General features: G+C 47.0%; 1 protein-coding gene across 1 annotated transcript in view; it reads left to right on the plus strand.

Annotated features, from left to right (window-relative positions):
* The first annotated feature begins 8699 nt into the window (after positions 1–8699).
* The window catches only part of GYPC (glycophorin C (Gerbich blood group)), a 43637-nt gene continuing 37368 nt past the window's right edge, over positions 8700–14968 (plus strand). Inside the window, exon 1 of the mRNA XM_057743819.1 lies at positions 8700–8809. Coding sequence (XP_057599802.1) covers positions 8761–8809 — 49 coding nt within the window. The 5' untranslated portion in view covers positions 8700–8760. The remainder of the gene's footprint in view (positions 8810–14968) is intronic.

The raw sequence follows: 14968 nt of genomic DNA on the forward strand, positions 1-14968 counted from the left end.
TTTAGCTCAGTTTCATACCAACCGCTTATATCCAGAAAGAAAGGGCTGTGACCCAAACAGGGCTCCCTGGAAGTTTGTAATTCACTAATTGCTGGAAGATTCTATTTCCCTATGTTCTGATGGGACCCCCTGGAAACTCGTCCAGCAACTCTCTGCCTTTCCTTGTGTCTTGGAGCCTCCAGCATGAATAGCCTCCTTAAGCTGAATAGGAAACCAGCAAGTCACCAAGGAACACGGGGCTGAGCCAGAGGGGTTCTGAGGAGAGTGACCTGGCCACCCTTCCCCCACAGCAGAGCTGTCCCTGAGGAGTTGTGTGAGCAGGAGCAGTTTCTTCACCTCTCTGGTCCCCAGTTTCCTCTCCTGCAAAATGAAGAAGATGAAAAAGAAAAAACAAACAAAACAAAGCACCTCCTGCCCTGTAAGGACACTGTGACATTAGCGACAATCACTTGTGAGAGGTCCTCACGTAGCCTCAGGCCTGGCATGTCCTAGGTGTTCAGGAAATTGTCCCTATTGGTCCCTGTGCCTGCTGGGATGTGTTTCCATGGAAATTTACATATTCCCTATAGTGTGGGAACCACCCAGGCTGACCTCCAGGCTGTGCCCTTTGCACGGACTCTTCTAAGATTCAGGCCAGCCCCACCCTCCATATTTCTCTGCACTCTTTTTGTCAGTTTGTTAGTTAGTTTGTTTGTTTGTTTGTTTGTTGTCCCAGCCTGAAGCTTCCTAGCTTATCTCAATCCTAGCCCGTAACAGGCTGACTTGAGATATGTCTCCAATGTGTGAGATTTTGCCCATAGTCACTTCTAACTATCCAGACCACCTGGCATTCCTGCTGGGTTTCCATGCCATCCCTCTTCTCTAGCTCTGGTTTGGAAGCTTCCAGAAACAGGCCATTATGGATGCTTAAAGATCTGTCCTTGGATAAGGCGCTCTGTAAGTCACACATGGGCCGTAGCTCAGGGTCTTGCAGCCTCACTGACTTTGAACTTGGGACACCCTCCTCTCTGCCTGCAAGCTGAGAGCCAGCCTTTAGCAATGTCTAGACCAAAGGGGGCTGACAGCTCAGTGTTAGCGACCAACATTAGATCTCCTCCCTCTCAGCCTTCACACCTCCTCACTGAAGGATTCTGAGAAAGACCTGTGTGCTGCTGAGTTTCCTGGGAGACTGCAGAGCCTGCCACCCTAGGTCTCTCTGTGCTTCTCTGCACCCTGCCTTCTCCACTCTGCTCCCCGTGGTCATCATTATTCACAGCTTGTGACCACATTACTGAACCAAACCCCTGTTTCTTCTCTCCACTCCTCTTAAAATACACAGAGCCACAGTCTGGTTTCCTTAAAAGCTGCCAACTTGCCAATCAGATAAGTCAAACTATTTCTGTGCCAATGGGAAAGAACCAGAAAAAGACCTAAGGAGAAAATATTTGTAATACAGTAAGTCCTCTACATAGGAACCTTCAGGTTGCGAATTTGCAAAGATGCAAACGTGCCCAAATAAAGGACAAAGAGGGACAAGAGGAAGAAGTAGCTGAAGAACCAAAGAGATTCATGATGCTGGAAATGGCAGGGGGATTTTCTTTATGTGAGGAGGCACTGTTTGTTTTTGAGGCACAGGACCCAAATGTAGAAGGGTACAGAAGGTTGCAGCAGGCATTCAGAATGCAATGCCATGCTATCATGTCATCTATCATGAGAAAAAAAGAGCTACTACCCAGACATCACAGGACTGCTTTTTCAAGAATGGAATATTACTCATCCATAAAAAGGAATGAAATTGAGCTATCTGTAGTGAGGTGGATGGACCTAGAGTCTGTCATACAGAGTGAAGGAAGCCAGAAAGAGAAAAACAAATACCATATGCTAACACATATATACGGAATCTAGAAAAATGGTACTGATGAATCTAGTGGCAGGGTAGGAATAGAGATGTAGATGTAGAGAACAGACTTGAAGACCCCGGGGGGAGGGGAAGCTGGGACATAGTGAGAGAGTAGCATCAGCATATACACACTAACAAATGTAAAATAGATGGCTAGTGGGAAGCTACTACAGAGCACAGGCAGGTCAGCTTGATGCTTTGTGAAGATTTAAAGGGGTGGGATAGGGAGGTTGGGAGGGAGGCTCAAGAGGGAGGGGACATGGGGATATATGTATACATGTGGCTCTTTCATTTTGCTGTACAGCAGAAACGAACACAATACTGTAAAACAATTATACTCCAATAAAGATTAAAAAATAAAATAAAGAGTGTAGCTAGAATTGAATCCAGCAAGGGACCAGAACCTGTGCCATCAACATCAGGCGGGAGTGAAACTGCAGCTCGCCCTCCGTCTCCTGTTGCTGACCATCCTTCAGCTCCAGCATCTCCCACCTCCTGTCCCTCCTCCAGTCAGTAACTCTTCTTGCCTGTTCACTCAATGTCAGCCCCTATACGCCAGCTCTTATACTGTACTACTGTACTCTTCAAGGTATGCTACCGTAAGATTAAAAATGTTTATTTTTTGTGTTTGTTTTTATGTATGATTTGTGTGAAAAGTATTATAAACCTATTACAGTACAGTACTGTATAGCCGATTGTGTTAGTCGGGTGCCTAGGCTAACTTTGTTGTACTCATGAACAAACTGGACTTACGAACATGCTCTTGGAAAGGAACTCATTCATGTGTAGGGGACTTACTGTATACATGAAAAGGCATTGTTGCCTTTTGTGTGTAGAGTTCAGATAAATCAACAAGAAAGACGTTAACTCCCTCTCTGAATTTGGAAACGGCATAAAAAATATATTCGCCTAAAAGAACATGTAATTTGTAAATATGCCTATAACAGCATATTCAACCTCACGAGTCATCAAGAAAATGCAAATGCAAATAACTACATGTTTCTCAGCTACAGAATCTACAGAATGATTTAAAATCTAATGCTTAATTCTGAGATGAGCACTGGTACTCTTGATTGGAGAGAATACAAATTGTTACAGCCACAATTCATGAATGTATCAAACGCTTCAAACACACTCTTAATCTTTGATGCAGTAATTCCACTTGTTGGGATACAAGCTAAGGGGAAAGAAATATATGAAATTAAGATATTTATGTTCACAGGGTTATCAGAGCAGTGTTTAGCGAAGAAAAGGAAACAACTTAGTAATTAAAATGATTTAAAATGCTTTTATACTTCTACATGGAAAAACGGTTGTGACATAATGTTTGGGAGTGAAAACTCAGCACTCAAAATCACATATTCAGGAAAATCTCAGTAGTACAAAAGTCCACAAACGCAAAAAAAAAAAAAAAAAAAAGGTTAGAAATAAATATATCAATGTACTAGAAATTATTAGCAGTTGCTAGGGTTTGAGTTTGATTTTTTTCTCTCACTTTTTTTATACAAAGACCATCTATTACTTTGATACAGGGCAGAACTTTTTATTAGAAATTTTAAAATTTTTATTCGAAATTAAAGTTCAAATTTTAAAGGACTCAAGTAAAATCTGTCCACCTCTGCCTATAAGAACTAACAGCCAGAAGACAGCGACCACAGCAGGGGTACCTCCAAGCCCCCTCCCAAGAAGGGGACCAGCACTGAGTGTGTGTTAGTTTGGGGTGGGGATAAAGCAGGCAGGGGTACACCCCCCCATGGGCAGCTCCTGCCCTGTGTGGCACTGGGAAGGAAGAGAAAATCCCCTGTCAGGGCCTCCATCATACCCTCTCACCCCGGGAGACCTCAGCACCTTATACCAGCCCCATCCCACACACATTCCAGAGCCTACCAGAGCTGAGTCTCACTCCTGACTCCGCTGCCTTGGACCAGTTCTTGTCACTGTTGCCAACCTCAGTTCTTTCACCTTTAAAATGGGCTCTTGGCAACATCCTCTTTGAAGGTATTTATGGGAAATAAGATAAAAACCAATTTATTTTTACAAGATATAACTGAGTTCTTTACTCCATTAACAAACATCCAACACATGAAGACACACTTGCCATGTGTTGCTGTGATTTAACGTCAGACTCTTGCCATATAATCTAATGGTTCATGTAATTATTTTAAATAGCCCTCGTTTCTTTAAAATTAGACACTTCCATGGTTAAATCTTCTAAAATATACCAAACGTGTTCCTGCTAGCTGAACTACTCACTATTAAATACTGCTTACCTTCTTTTCAGAATGGCCTGGGGTCCTTACCATAAAACAAGTGTTCCTATGGAAAGGAAGGGGACCGATATCTTTGCTTATATGTGCTGAGTAAGACATCATACCATCCCATTCATGATTAATTGTCTAATGTATCACTCACAACAACCAAACTTGGCAGATTACTTCAATATCATAGACGAGAAAAGGGAGGCTCAGAGAAGTTCAGCAAAATGCTGACGGCTACCCAGCTAGAAGGCAGTAAAGATTCAAACCCAGATAAGTCCCAAAGCCTCAGCTCCTTGGTAGCCCACCGTACAGTCACATCTTCCACATAAGGATGGAGCTGAGATGTTTTAGCTGTATAATAAATGCTACTTTGTTCTTGTATCTGAACTGTATAGTTTGTCCTGCTTTCTACCTTTGTTGTTCAGTTGTTTAGATAGTTACTTAGTTTTTGGCTTCCTGTCTATAAGGAATTGTTGTTGGTTTTTGATGCTTTTAACCTGTCTACCCCAAGAAATTAATTAAGCAAACCTCTTATGCTTATGCCTAAAGGCCAGTTAACTACAAGTCAGTCTCTGAGAAGTTCTCCCATAAGTGAGATGCAATGACCTAGGGACTTGTTCTTGGATTACCTGGTGGGTCTTTGGCTTCCTTTCAGCTCCTTAGCTGCATTTCAGATAACTGAAGTTGTTTTATGAATTCTGAACACAGGGGATACTATTACCCAACATGGACCTATATGTATTACAGAACAAAATGTTAAATTGTTACAGTAATCATTGTGGGCTTCTACTAAATGTCTTTCCTGCCCCACTGTTATTTTATAGATGTTGCCTCTCTAAAACTCTGTGATGTAAGTGGTTTTGTCTCCATTTTACAGATGAGGAAACTGAGAGTCAAAATTTCCACACCTGGCCAAAGACATTCTGTGAATAGTCAAACACTGTCATGTCGAGCATGAAAGTCTGATTAAAGACCTATACACATTATCTAACTAAAGAGAATTAGGAATACTTTCCCACTGTGTCAAACAGGCAGTTGTAATAAAGATGCCTGGATAGGATCAAGATGGCGGAGTGGGAGGACGTGCACGCACTCCCTCTTGCAAGAACACTGGAATTACAACTAACTGCTGAACAATCATCAACAGAAAGACACTAGAACTCACCAAAAAAGACACCCCACATGCAGAGACAAAGGAGAAGCTGCAATGAGACAATAGGAGGGGCGCAATCATGTTAAAATCAAATCCCATAAATGCTGGGTGGGTGACGCACAAACTGGAGGACAGTTATACTGCAGAAATCCACCCACTAAAGTGAGGGTTCTGAGCCCCATGTCAGGCTTCCCAACCTGGGAGTCCAGCAATGGGAGGAGGAATCCCCAGAGAATCAGACCCTGAAAGTCAGCAGGATTTGATTGCAGGACCTCCACAGGACTGGTGGAAACAGAGACTCCACTCTTGGAGGGCACACAAAAAAGTGTGCTCACCAGGACCCAGGGGGAAGGAGCAGTGACCCCATAGGAGACCGAACCAGACCTACCTGCTGGTGTTGGAGGGTTGCCTGCAGAGGTGGGGGGCAGATGTGGCTCACCGATGAGACATGGACACTGGCAGACTGGGACACTGGCGGCAGTGGTTCTGGGAAGTGCTCACTGGTGTGAGCCCTCCCAGAGTCTGCCATTAGCCCCACCAAAGAGCCTGTGGTCTCCAGTGCTAGGTAGCCTCAGGCCAAACAACCAACAGGGTGAGAGCACAGCCCCACCCACTGGTGACAATCAGGTTAAAGTTTTACTGAGCTCCACCCACCAAATCAGATTAAAGTCTTACTGAGCTCCGCCCACCCAGCCCTACCCAACATCTGTCCCTCCCATCAGGAAGCACCCACAAGCCTCCTAGATAGCTTCCTCCACAAGAGGGCAGACAGCGGTATCAAACAGTGTCAGCAGTATTTCATCTTGTGAAACTGAAAACCACAGCCACAGAAAGATAGAGAAAATGAAAAAGCAGAGGACTTTGTACCAGATGAAGGGACAGGATAAAACCCCAGAAAAACAACTAAATGAAGAGGAGATTATTCCAGAAAAAGAATTCAGAATAATGATGGTGAAGATGATCCAGGACTTTGAAAAAAGACTGGATGCAAAGATCAAAAAGTTTACTAAAGACCTAGAAGAATTAAGAAACAACCAAACAGAGATATGCAACACAACAACTGAAGTGAAAAGTACACTAGAAGGAACCAATAGCAGATTAACTGAGGCAGAAGGGCAAATAAGTGATCTGGATGACAGAATGGTGATAATCACTGATGTGGAAAAGAATAAAGAAAAAAGAATGAAAAGAACTGAAGACAGCCTAAGAGACCTCTGGGACAATGTTAAACACACCAACATTTGCATTATAGAAGTCCCAGAAGGAGACGAGAGAGAGAAAGGACCTGAGAAAATACTGGAAGAGATTATAGTTGAAAACTTCCCTAACATGGGAAAGGAAATAGCTACCCAAGTCCAGGAAGCGCAGAGAGTCCCAGGCAGGATAAACCCAAGGAGAAACACACCAAGACATACAGTAGTCAAGCTGACAAAAATTAAAGACAGAGAAAAGTTATTAAAAGCAACAAGGGAAAAACGACAAATAACATACAAGGGAACTCCCATAAGGGTAACAGATGATTTCTCAGCAGAAACTCTGCAAGCCAGAAGGGAGTGGCATGATATATTTAAAGTGCTGAAAGGGAAAAACCTACAACCAAGAATACTCTACCCAACAAGGACCTCATTCAGATTCGACGGAGAAATCAAAATCTTTACAGACAAGCAACAGCTAAGAGAATTCAGCACCACCAAACCAGCCCTACAACAAATGCTAAAGGAAATTCTCTAAGCGGGGAAACATAAGAGAAGAAAAGGACCTACAAAAACAACAACAAAACAATGAAGAAAATGGTAATAGGAACATACATATCGATAATTACCTTGAATGTAAATGGAATAAATGCAGCAACCAAAAGACACAGACTGGCTGAATGAATACCAAAACAAGACCCATATATATGCTGTCTATAAGAGACTCACTTCAGACCTAGGGACACATACAGACTGAAAGTGAGGGGATGGAAAAAGATATTCCATGCAAATGAAAATCAAAAGAAAGCTGGAGTAGCAATACTCATATCAGATAAAATAGCCTTTAAAATAAAAAATTTTACAAGAGACAAGAAAGAACATTACATAAAGATCAAGGGATCCATCCAAGAAGAGGAGATAACAATTATAAATATATATGCACCCAATATAGGAGTACCTCAATACATAAGGCAAGTGCTAACAACTATGAAAGAGGAAATGCAAGGTAGAAATAGAGACACAGATGTAGAGAACAAACATATGGACACCAAGTGGAGAAAGTGGAGAGGGTTGGGGGAAAATGAATTGGAAGATTGGGATACCAAATTGTACATTCTGAATATATGCTGTTTATTGTCTGTTAACTATATCTCAATAAAAGTTCTTTAACAAAAAAAGAAAGAAATTAAATGTGATAAGGAAAAAAAAATTCCTGGAGTGGTCCAGCCTGGGAGGAACTGGACACCTGCATCGCACACCTCCAGGGGGCAGTCTTGAGTTGTGTTCAATTTGGAAGGTACTCCCAACCGCACACACATTGTACAGACAGCTGGAATGGTGCCCCGGGATTGCAGCAAAGATGAGGACTGTTAGGTAAACAGCAAAAATGAAAAGCCCCACAAGAAAGATCAGACGTAAGACGGGATAAGCACAGGGTGTTTCCTGGGACTGGGATTTAAAACAAGGATGACATGTTCTCAAGCTCCCTGCCTTTCTCTCTGCCGGATGAGAACATAATGCTACATATCACATAACATACTTTTTGGCTGAGATGGGTAGACTCCACGTAACTAACCAGAGGGTCAAAATCCATTTCGAAGTTTTTATTGCCTAATAAAGTGAGTTCTCCACAAACTCCACTCTGTCTGGAAGCCTCACACAAAGGTGATCCAAATAAGACACAGGGTCTTTGTCCAACAATCCTTTTTCTCTAAGAATCTTTCTCAAACATTCGCCCATGGATTGGGACGGTGCCCCTAAAGGGCCAGCAAGCCAGGAACTCTCCCCAGGCCACGAAAGCTCTGCGGCTCTGCGAGGGCGCATAAGGACCTGCTCAGGCTCAAACGCAGGTCTGGCCGTATTTGGTCACCGTCCCGGAGGGTGGCGGGGCAGGCCATCATGTCACAGATGGGAGTTTTTCAGCACACACACGAGGTAGCTCTCAACCACAACCTCTGTATCTGGTAGCTGCAGATGGAAACAGAAACTAGTTAGAAATATGTGATTCTTGCGCAGGAAAGTCGGAGCACAGAAGAGTTCAGAAGTGGGCGGGAGTCTGCGTTTAAAAAAAAAAAAAAAAAGGGTGGAATCCCCACCAGCCAAGTCTGCAGAAAAAAACTAAATGAAGTCTGCCTATCTCCGGGCCGGAGCCCCTCCCCTCGGGCCGCGCCGAGGAGCGTGACACAGGTGCCGCTTCCTCCCGGCTGCTGAGGGTCAGGAGCAGCCGATCGCGACCCTTGCCACCGTTCCCCGGGCCGCGCCCCGCATCGGTCGGCGATGAACAGCTCCCAGGTCACGACGCCGCCGCCGCCCACGCCCCGCCAAGGTGAGTACCCGCCGGAAGACGGGTCCGCGGGGGCCGAGCTGTGCGCAAGGGGCCCCGGGGCTCCGGCCGCGCGCCCAGCCTCCTGGGGGACGAGGGGCACGCCCGGCCGCGTTCCCGGGCATCGCGGGGTCTCGGGCATCACAGCGTCCCCGGGTATCGCGGGGTCCTGGTCCAGAGCCCCGAGCCTGGTGCACGGGCTCCGCGCGCCCTGGGCCTGGAGAGGCCACCTCCGCCCCCGCGGCCATCCGCTGGCTTTCTGATTCTTTGTGTGGTGATGGGGAAGTGCTTGTGGCCAGAACTTTTCCTCGAAGAGAAGAAAGAGGGAGCGGTAGATCCGTACCCAGCGCGGAGAGAAAGCACAGTTGTTTTCCGCGGCTGCCCGCGCAGGACGGTGGAGGCGCGTTCGGAGAAACTCTTGAGTTAACTCTGCCGACTCGCGGACTCTCAACCCGGGCCGGGCGGGAACAAGGCTCACGCAGATGTTGCAGGGATCCGCTCGCCTTGACCGTAGGGGCGGTTATAATTCTTCCGAGCCTGTTTTCTTTCTTTTTAAAACCAGCACATGCTTTCTTGTGGACAGGAAATCGGCCAGATTCTCTGTGACTCTCAAAAGCAATGTTCGAAAACACTGCTGGGCCTCCCCCCACGCCTCCCCCACCACTGGGCTTTTGTAATAAAAAAGTAAATTTATTAAAAAAAAAAAAAAAAAAAGAATGCTGATCCCTCCTGTCCCCACCCTGGCTAGGTCTGATCTATGAAACTGTCAGAGAGGATACGTTCTGAGTCTATAATGTAATCACGTTAAGTAATTAATATGATCATGACATGGGTTTATAAGTCTTCAAAAAAAAAAAAACCTGTGACCTTAGGCGGCAAACTTGAGCCTGGGTGAGTGCGGCTGGGTCTGTATTTGCATACTCTGTTCCTCTGTGTGTACAGGGCCACCTGTGTGCGGGTGAGGGTGTGTAGTGTGTTCTGGGTGTGCCCAGAGCTGAGTCCTGGACTCAGGGCCTTGCTGCCTGTGTTGGGACCGGGTGTGCCACTTATTACAAGGACCTGAGGCAAGCCAACCTCTCTAAGCTGTAGTTTCATCATCCACAAAATGGAAATAATAGGATAGTGTGTGCTTCTTTGGGCTGTGAGAATTCAGTGCACGTCAGGGACTCTAGTGCACCTCGGTGGCTCAGCACAGAGATGAACACATGTTAAGTGCTTGGTAAACGTCAGGCATCGTTATTTTCACTTTACATCATACTGTGGATTCATGAGCTCGTGTGAGTTAGTGTCTACATGTGTGTACGTGTCTGTGAGGGTGAGTCAGACACTAGTGAGTGTGAGTGTGTGTGTGTCGGGACCAGGGTTGAGGGGGGAGGCACTGTAATCCTTCCAATTCAGGCATCGAGAAGTGCGGGCATATAGGCCTTCCAGTCTGGAGAGGACAGGCTTGCTTCGGGTGCCTTGCCCCTGCCCTTGATCACCCCACTCTTCCCACTCCCCACCCCCCACCCTCCACCCCCCCCCACCCCCCCACCAGCAGTTCTCCAGGATTCAAGTTTCAGACCTTGACCAATGACTGCAAACACTTCCCTTCCGGAACTGATGGGAATGCAGCCCTTACTTGGATACCATTCCAGATTACCCTTAGGATTTACTTTCTAGCAGGATCTCTGCCGTGGGAGAACCACAGGGCTCCATTTCTCGTCATTAACTCAGGCAGGATGTGTCCACATCCTGTCTCAGTTTACATCACTGCCCGTCAGAACCAGAGGTTAGAACAGAGAGGAACCCTTTGCTCCCTCTTGGTCAGGCCTCCCCTACCCAGCAGGGTTCAGCCAACTCCCATAAGCCCACAGGCCACAATTATTGCGGAGGAGTCATGTGCAGAAATCCATCGCCTTGCCCTTGGAGGGAAGGGGTCAGGCTCAGCGAGGAGATAGAGAGGCCTGGCAGCTTTATATAGAATGTGCCACCTCTGGCAAAAGCAGGGAGGATTGCGTTCAGTGCCAAATGAAATTCCATCACAGCCATTGCTCAACCCCTCCAGATATCTGTGGCTTTGAGAGTCACATGGCCTTGGCACAGCCAGCAGCTGGACCTTCCAAGGGTGCCCAGAGTTGGGCAGGTTATTTCTGGGGACTTGCAGTGCCCCCTGGGAAACAGGAGTGTGGGGTAAGAGGCACTCTGTGTTTGCGGTGGGAGCACATGTGCCCATCCACCATGGGGAGAGACCAGACAGGCCCTTCACCAGCACAGAGACTGGCAAGTCAAGTCAGTTTGCCTCTTTGGGTGACAGATATGTAGTCCATCAAATGCCCTTCTGAGACCCCAACTGAAACCTTCCAAAGAGTGAGCAAACACAACAGGCCCAATAAGCAAAAGCTACAAACAGAACAAACAAATTTAAACAATGTGTGAAGAGTTCATGATAAAAAAGGATACTTTCTTCCCACTTCCAGGGCAGTAAGGTTATCCATTTATGAGAATCCTTCTAGAAGTATTATATGTATATACAATTACTTTTCCAGTTACAAAATGAAACATATATTTGACTTCATCTTTTTTTTTTCATAAGACTGTATCCTACAGATGATACCTTATCACCATATATAGACTCATCGTTCCGGGGCTGCATAATGTGAATATATAAATGAATTGGTTATTTTATTTAATGAGTTCCCCCACAAATGGACATTTGGGTTGTGTACAAATTTCTTTTTTTAACCAGACACAGTGCTGCCATGCCAATCCTTGTAAGTAGGGTTTTACATGCATGTGTTTATATACCTTTAGGATAAATTCCCCCAGAATGTAATTTCTGGGATGAAGAGTATGTACATTTAAAATGTTTCAGTAGATACTGAAAAAATGCCCTCCAAAGGGTCACATGAATTTCTAACACTTACCAATAGCCAATGAAAATCGTTATTTCCCCACATCCTCCTTCACACTGTGTGGTTTTTATCTTGGCCAATCTGAAGAGTAAACCATGTTGTCACTTTTTAGTGTGCCTCTGTAATTACACGTGTTTCTGTACCTCTCTAAGATACTGTATTCATTTTGCTAGGAAGTACCTTATATGCCTTTTGCCCACTTCCTACCAGGTCCTCTGCCCCCAGGGAGGAAACACGCCCCAGAAGTTAAATGATATATCCTTTCTCTCATGGCGAGTTAGACGGTGGACCAGATCCCCACACATGCTGTGGAGTCAGACCAGATGTGATCCCATCCCCAACACTTACTGGCTTTGGGCAGGTGCACGACACCTTGGAGCCTCAGTTCTCTCATCTGTAAAGTGGGAATGATAACAGCTACTATGCAGGAGTCACGTGGTGAACAAGAGACGAGGGGACTGGCGCCATGCCCAGTGGTAGTGGTATTTTCGGCTGTTGTTGTTAACAGAACCTATCAAAGCAAACCTGGCCTGCAGGTGCTGGTTTTCCGGGAGTCTCGCTAGTGGACAGCAGCTGGGTTTGTGTTTGACAACGTAAGAACAACGTCAGTACCTACTGCCAAGGCCTGTGGTCCAGCCTTGCACGGGTCCCTCCTCCACAGCCTGGTCTCACAGGCATATTCTTCCCTGTTTTGCAGATGAAACTCTGGAGTCTGGGGGATGATGACCGTCACCAGGGCTCCCAGGTCCCAAGGGCACAGCCAGGCTGTGGACACAGGCTGTCAGACCCCAGAGCCAACACAGGCCACCCTGAGGGGGGGGCATTAGGGTGCACGTGAGCCTGCTGCCCCTTGTGTGCCAGGCAGGGCCTTCCACCGCCCTCGCACACTGTGAGAAGTATGCCCAGGAAGTCACGGCTGTGACTTTGTGCAAACACTCAGAACCTGCCAACCACACCGCAGCTTTTCAGCCAGGCCTGTGGTCCAACCTCAGCCCACGGCTGCCCGCCATCACCCCCTTCTCTGTGGTTAGGCCTGACCCACACCGGGCCAGCTGCTGCCCTCCACCCTGCCTGCCACCTGCCAGCTCAGGCTGTCCCCTAGGGCCCCCCTCCATGCCTGGATCACCCCATCCCTCCAGCTTCACCTTCACACCTGCCTGCTTCAGACCCCCAAGCTCTCTGGGTACCACTCCCCACACACACCTACACCTGCTGGTCAGTTAAGGCCACCTTGGGCCGTCCCGACACTAGAAAACCACCCACACTGGCCTTGGTGACACTTTGCAGGCCAGACAGATTTCTGAGTCTGTCACCTTCTAGGAACCCTGACTTCCAAGAAGCTCTGTGACCCCACTTGCCCCCTGTCACTCGGGGCTAGCTCAGAGAGGTGCTTAGCTAGCAACTGGGACACAAACAATTGGCTGCACAGACCACCCAAAGGCCAACGCTCCCAGGCCTGTGTCCCCTCCAAAGACAAAAAGCTCCTTTTAAAAATCATCCGCTCAGTAGCTCCTAATCCAGAACTTGGAGGACAGTAAATAATAAATTGAAATGGACAGAAAGTCAAAGCAAAACAAATTCTAAGATGATGCTGTTGGGTCCCAGCCATCACCACCTAGCTCTCCCTCCCACCCAGCACCGATTGGGTATTTCATCCTCTCCCTCCTTCCCCCGCCCCTCCCCCTCATGCCCTTCCCCATCCTTTGCTTAGGGTTTCCTTCAGATCATTTTATAATCTGAACTTCTTCAGGAACACCACTTCCTGCCCTTAGTCATTATAAACTTTAATTTGAGAACATCCTTTCAGAACAAATGTCAGTGTGCAGAATCTTAGCCAACGGCAGATACTGTCAAGGGCCAGTTCTCTAGCATGCAGGCGAGAGCCTGAGCCCAAGATGCTGGGCTCCTTCACAGGCTGAGCCTCATATAGCTCCCGCCACCCTTCCTTCAGCTACCTGAGAGGCTGTGCTCCCATTCCCTGCGGTCACAGACAGCCACCTGCCTGCATCGCCTGGTGCATCAGAGCATCACTGGCTGCCCACCTGCCTGGCTCTGAATCCCTGCCCTTCCTCCCGGCCTGACATCTTCTCCAGCTCTCATTTATGACTCTTTAGGATTGATGAACTGCTGGAGGAGACTCAGTGTGGACACTTCTGAGAGTAAAGACTCCAGGGGGGCCCAGTCATTGGGAGCCCCCCCCCCACCCCCGCACCACAATATCATGAGATCCATCTCCTGGAGTTTGAGCAGGTTCCCAAGGCACATACTGGAGAAAAGTCCTCTTGAGTTTCTGGCAGGAAGGAGGGGACCAGTGCACCTGTTCATAACAAGGTCTGGCCTCAGGGAAACTAGTTAACCAGAGTCTACCACTGGGATACTATCAGAGCATAACTGACCTGAGAGAAGGGAAATACCCAACTCCAGCCCATGCTAGCCATTCTGGAGAAAAAAACATTGAGGTGAGGACCACTTGTGAAGTTCACAGTGCAGAGGAATGGGCTTACTAAAGACAGACCTCATCTTAGGACCATAGGGTGCTTCCCCTCCCCCACACCTCACCACACCATTACAATAGGTCCTTTTACCCAGTACATCACATCTCACTGCCAAGAAAAATTACAAAACATACTAGAAAGCAAAACACAGAGTTTGAAGAGCCAGAGCCAGAACCAGAACCAGACATGGCAGAGATGTGGGATTATCAGACTGGGAATTTAAAACAACTGTGATGAATAACTCTTTATGACGCTTTTATTATAGTCTGTCTTGTATCTGCCACACCTCCCTTCTTTTATTACCAAAACATTGTGGCCGGCATCCTCTCTGGGGCTCTGCGGACACACCCGTGACCCCTGCCAGGTCTCTGAGGGAAGGAGGCTCACATCTGGGGGCCCTTGGGAGGGACAAGCTATGAGCAAGGATGCTCCGTCATCTCACTGCTCCTGCCACACCCAATGAAGGCATTTTATCTCCACTGTGATGGATGGACTGGCACGTCACTTGTAGGGAGCACAGCTGGAACCTCCTACTCTTTTCCTCCTTCATATAATGCACACTTTTATAAGGGTTCAAGTATGCAGCTGCCAGCTGACCCTGGGCCCCAGCACTTCCCCCCTGGACCCTGGAATGGAGAGTCTTCCTATTTTACCCATAGCTGTGAGCACAGGTATTCTCAGGAGTGTCTTAAAATGAAGGGAATTGTGGTTTGCTGGGTCAAAACCAGGTAAACCATCCTGCCTGCCTGCCTTCTGTGTTGGATTCCAGTCTG

Source organism: Hippopotamus amphibius, chromosome 8 (genome assembly GCF_030028045.1).
Source record: "Hippopotamus amphibius kiboko isolate mHipAmp2 chromosome 8, mHipAmp2.hap2, whole genome shotgun sequence".
Lineage (NCBI taxonomy): Eukaryota > Metazoa > Chordata > Mammalia > Artiodactyla > Hippopotamidae > Hippopotamus > Hippopotamus amphibius.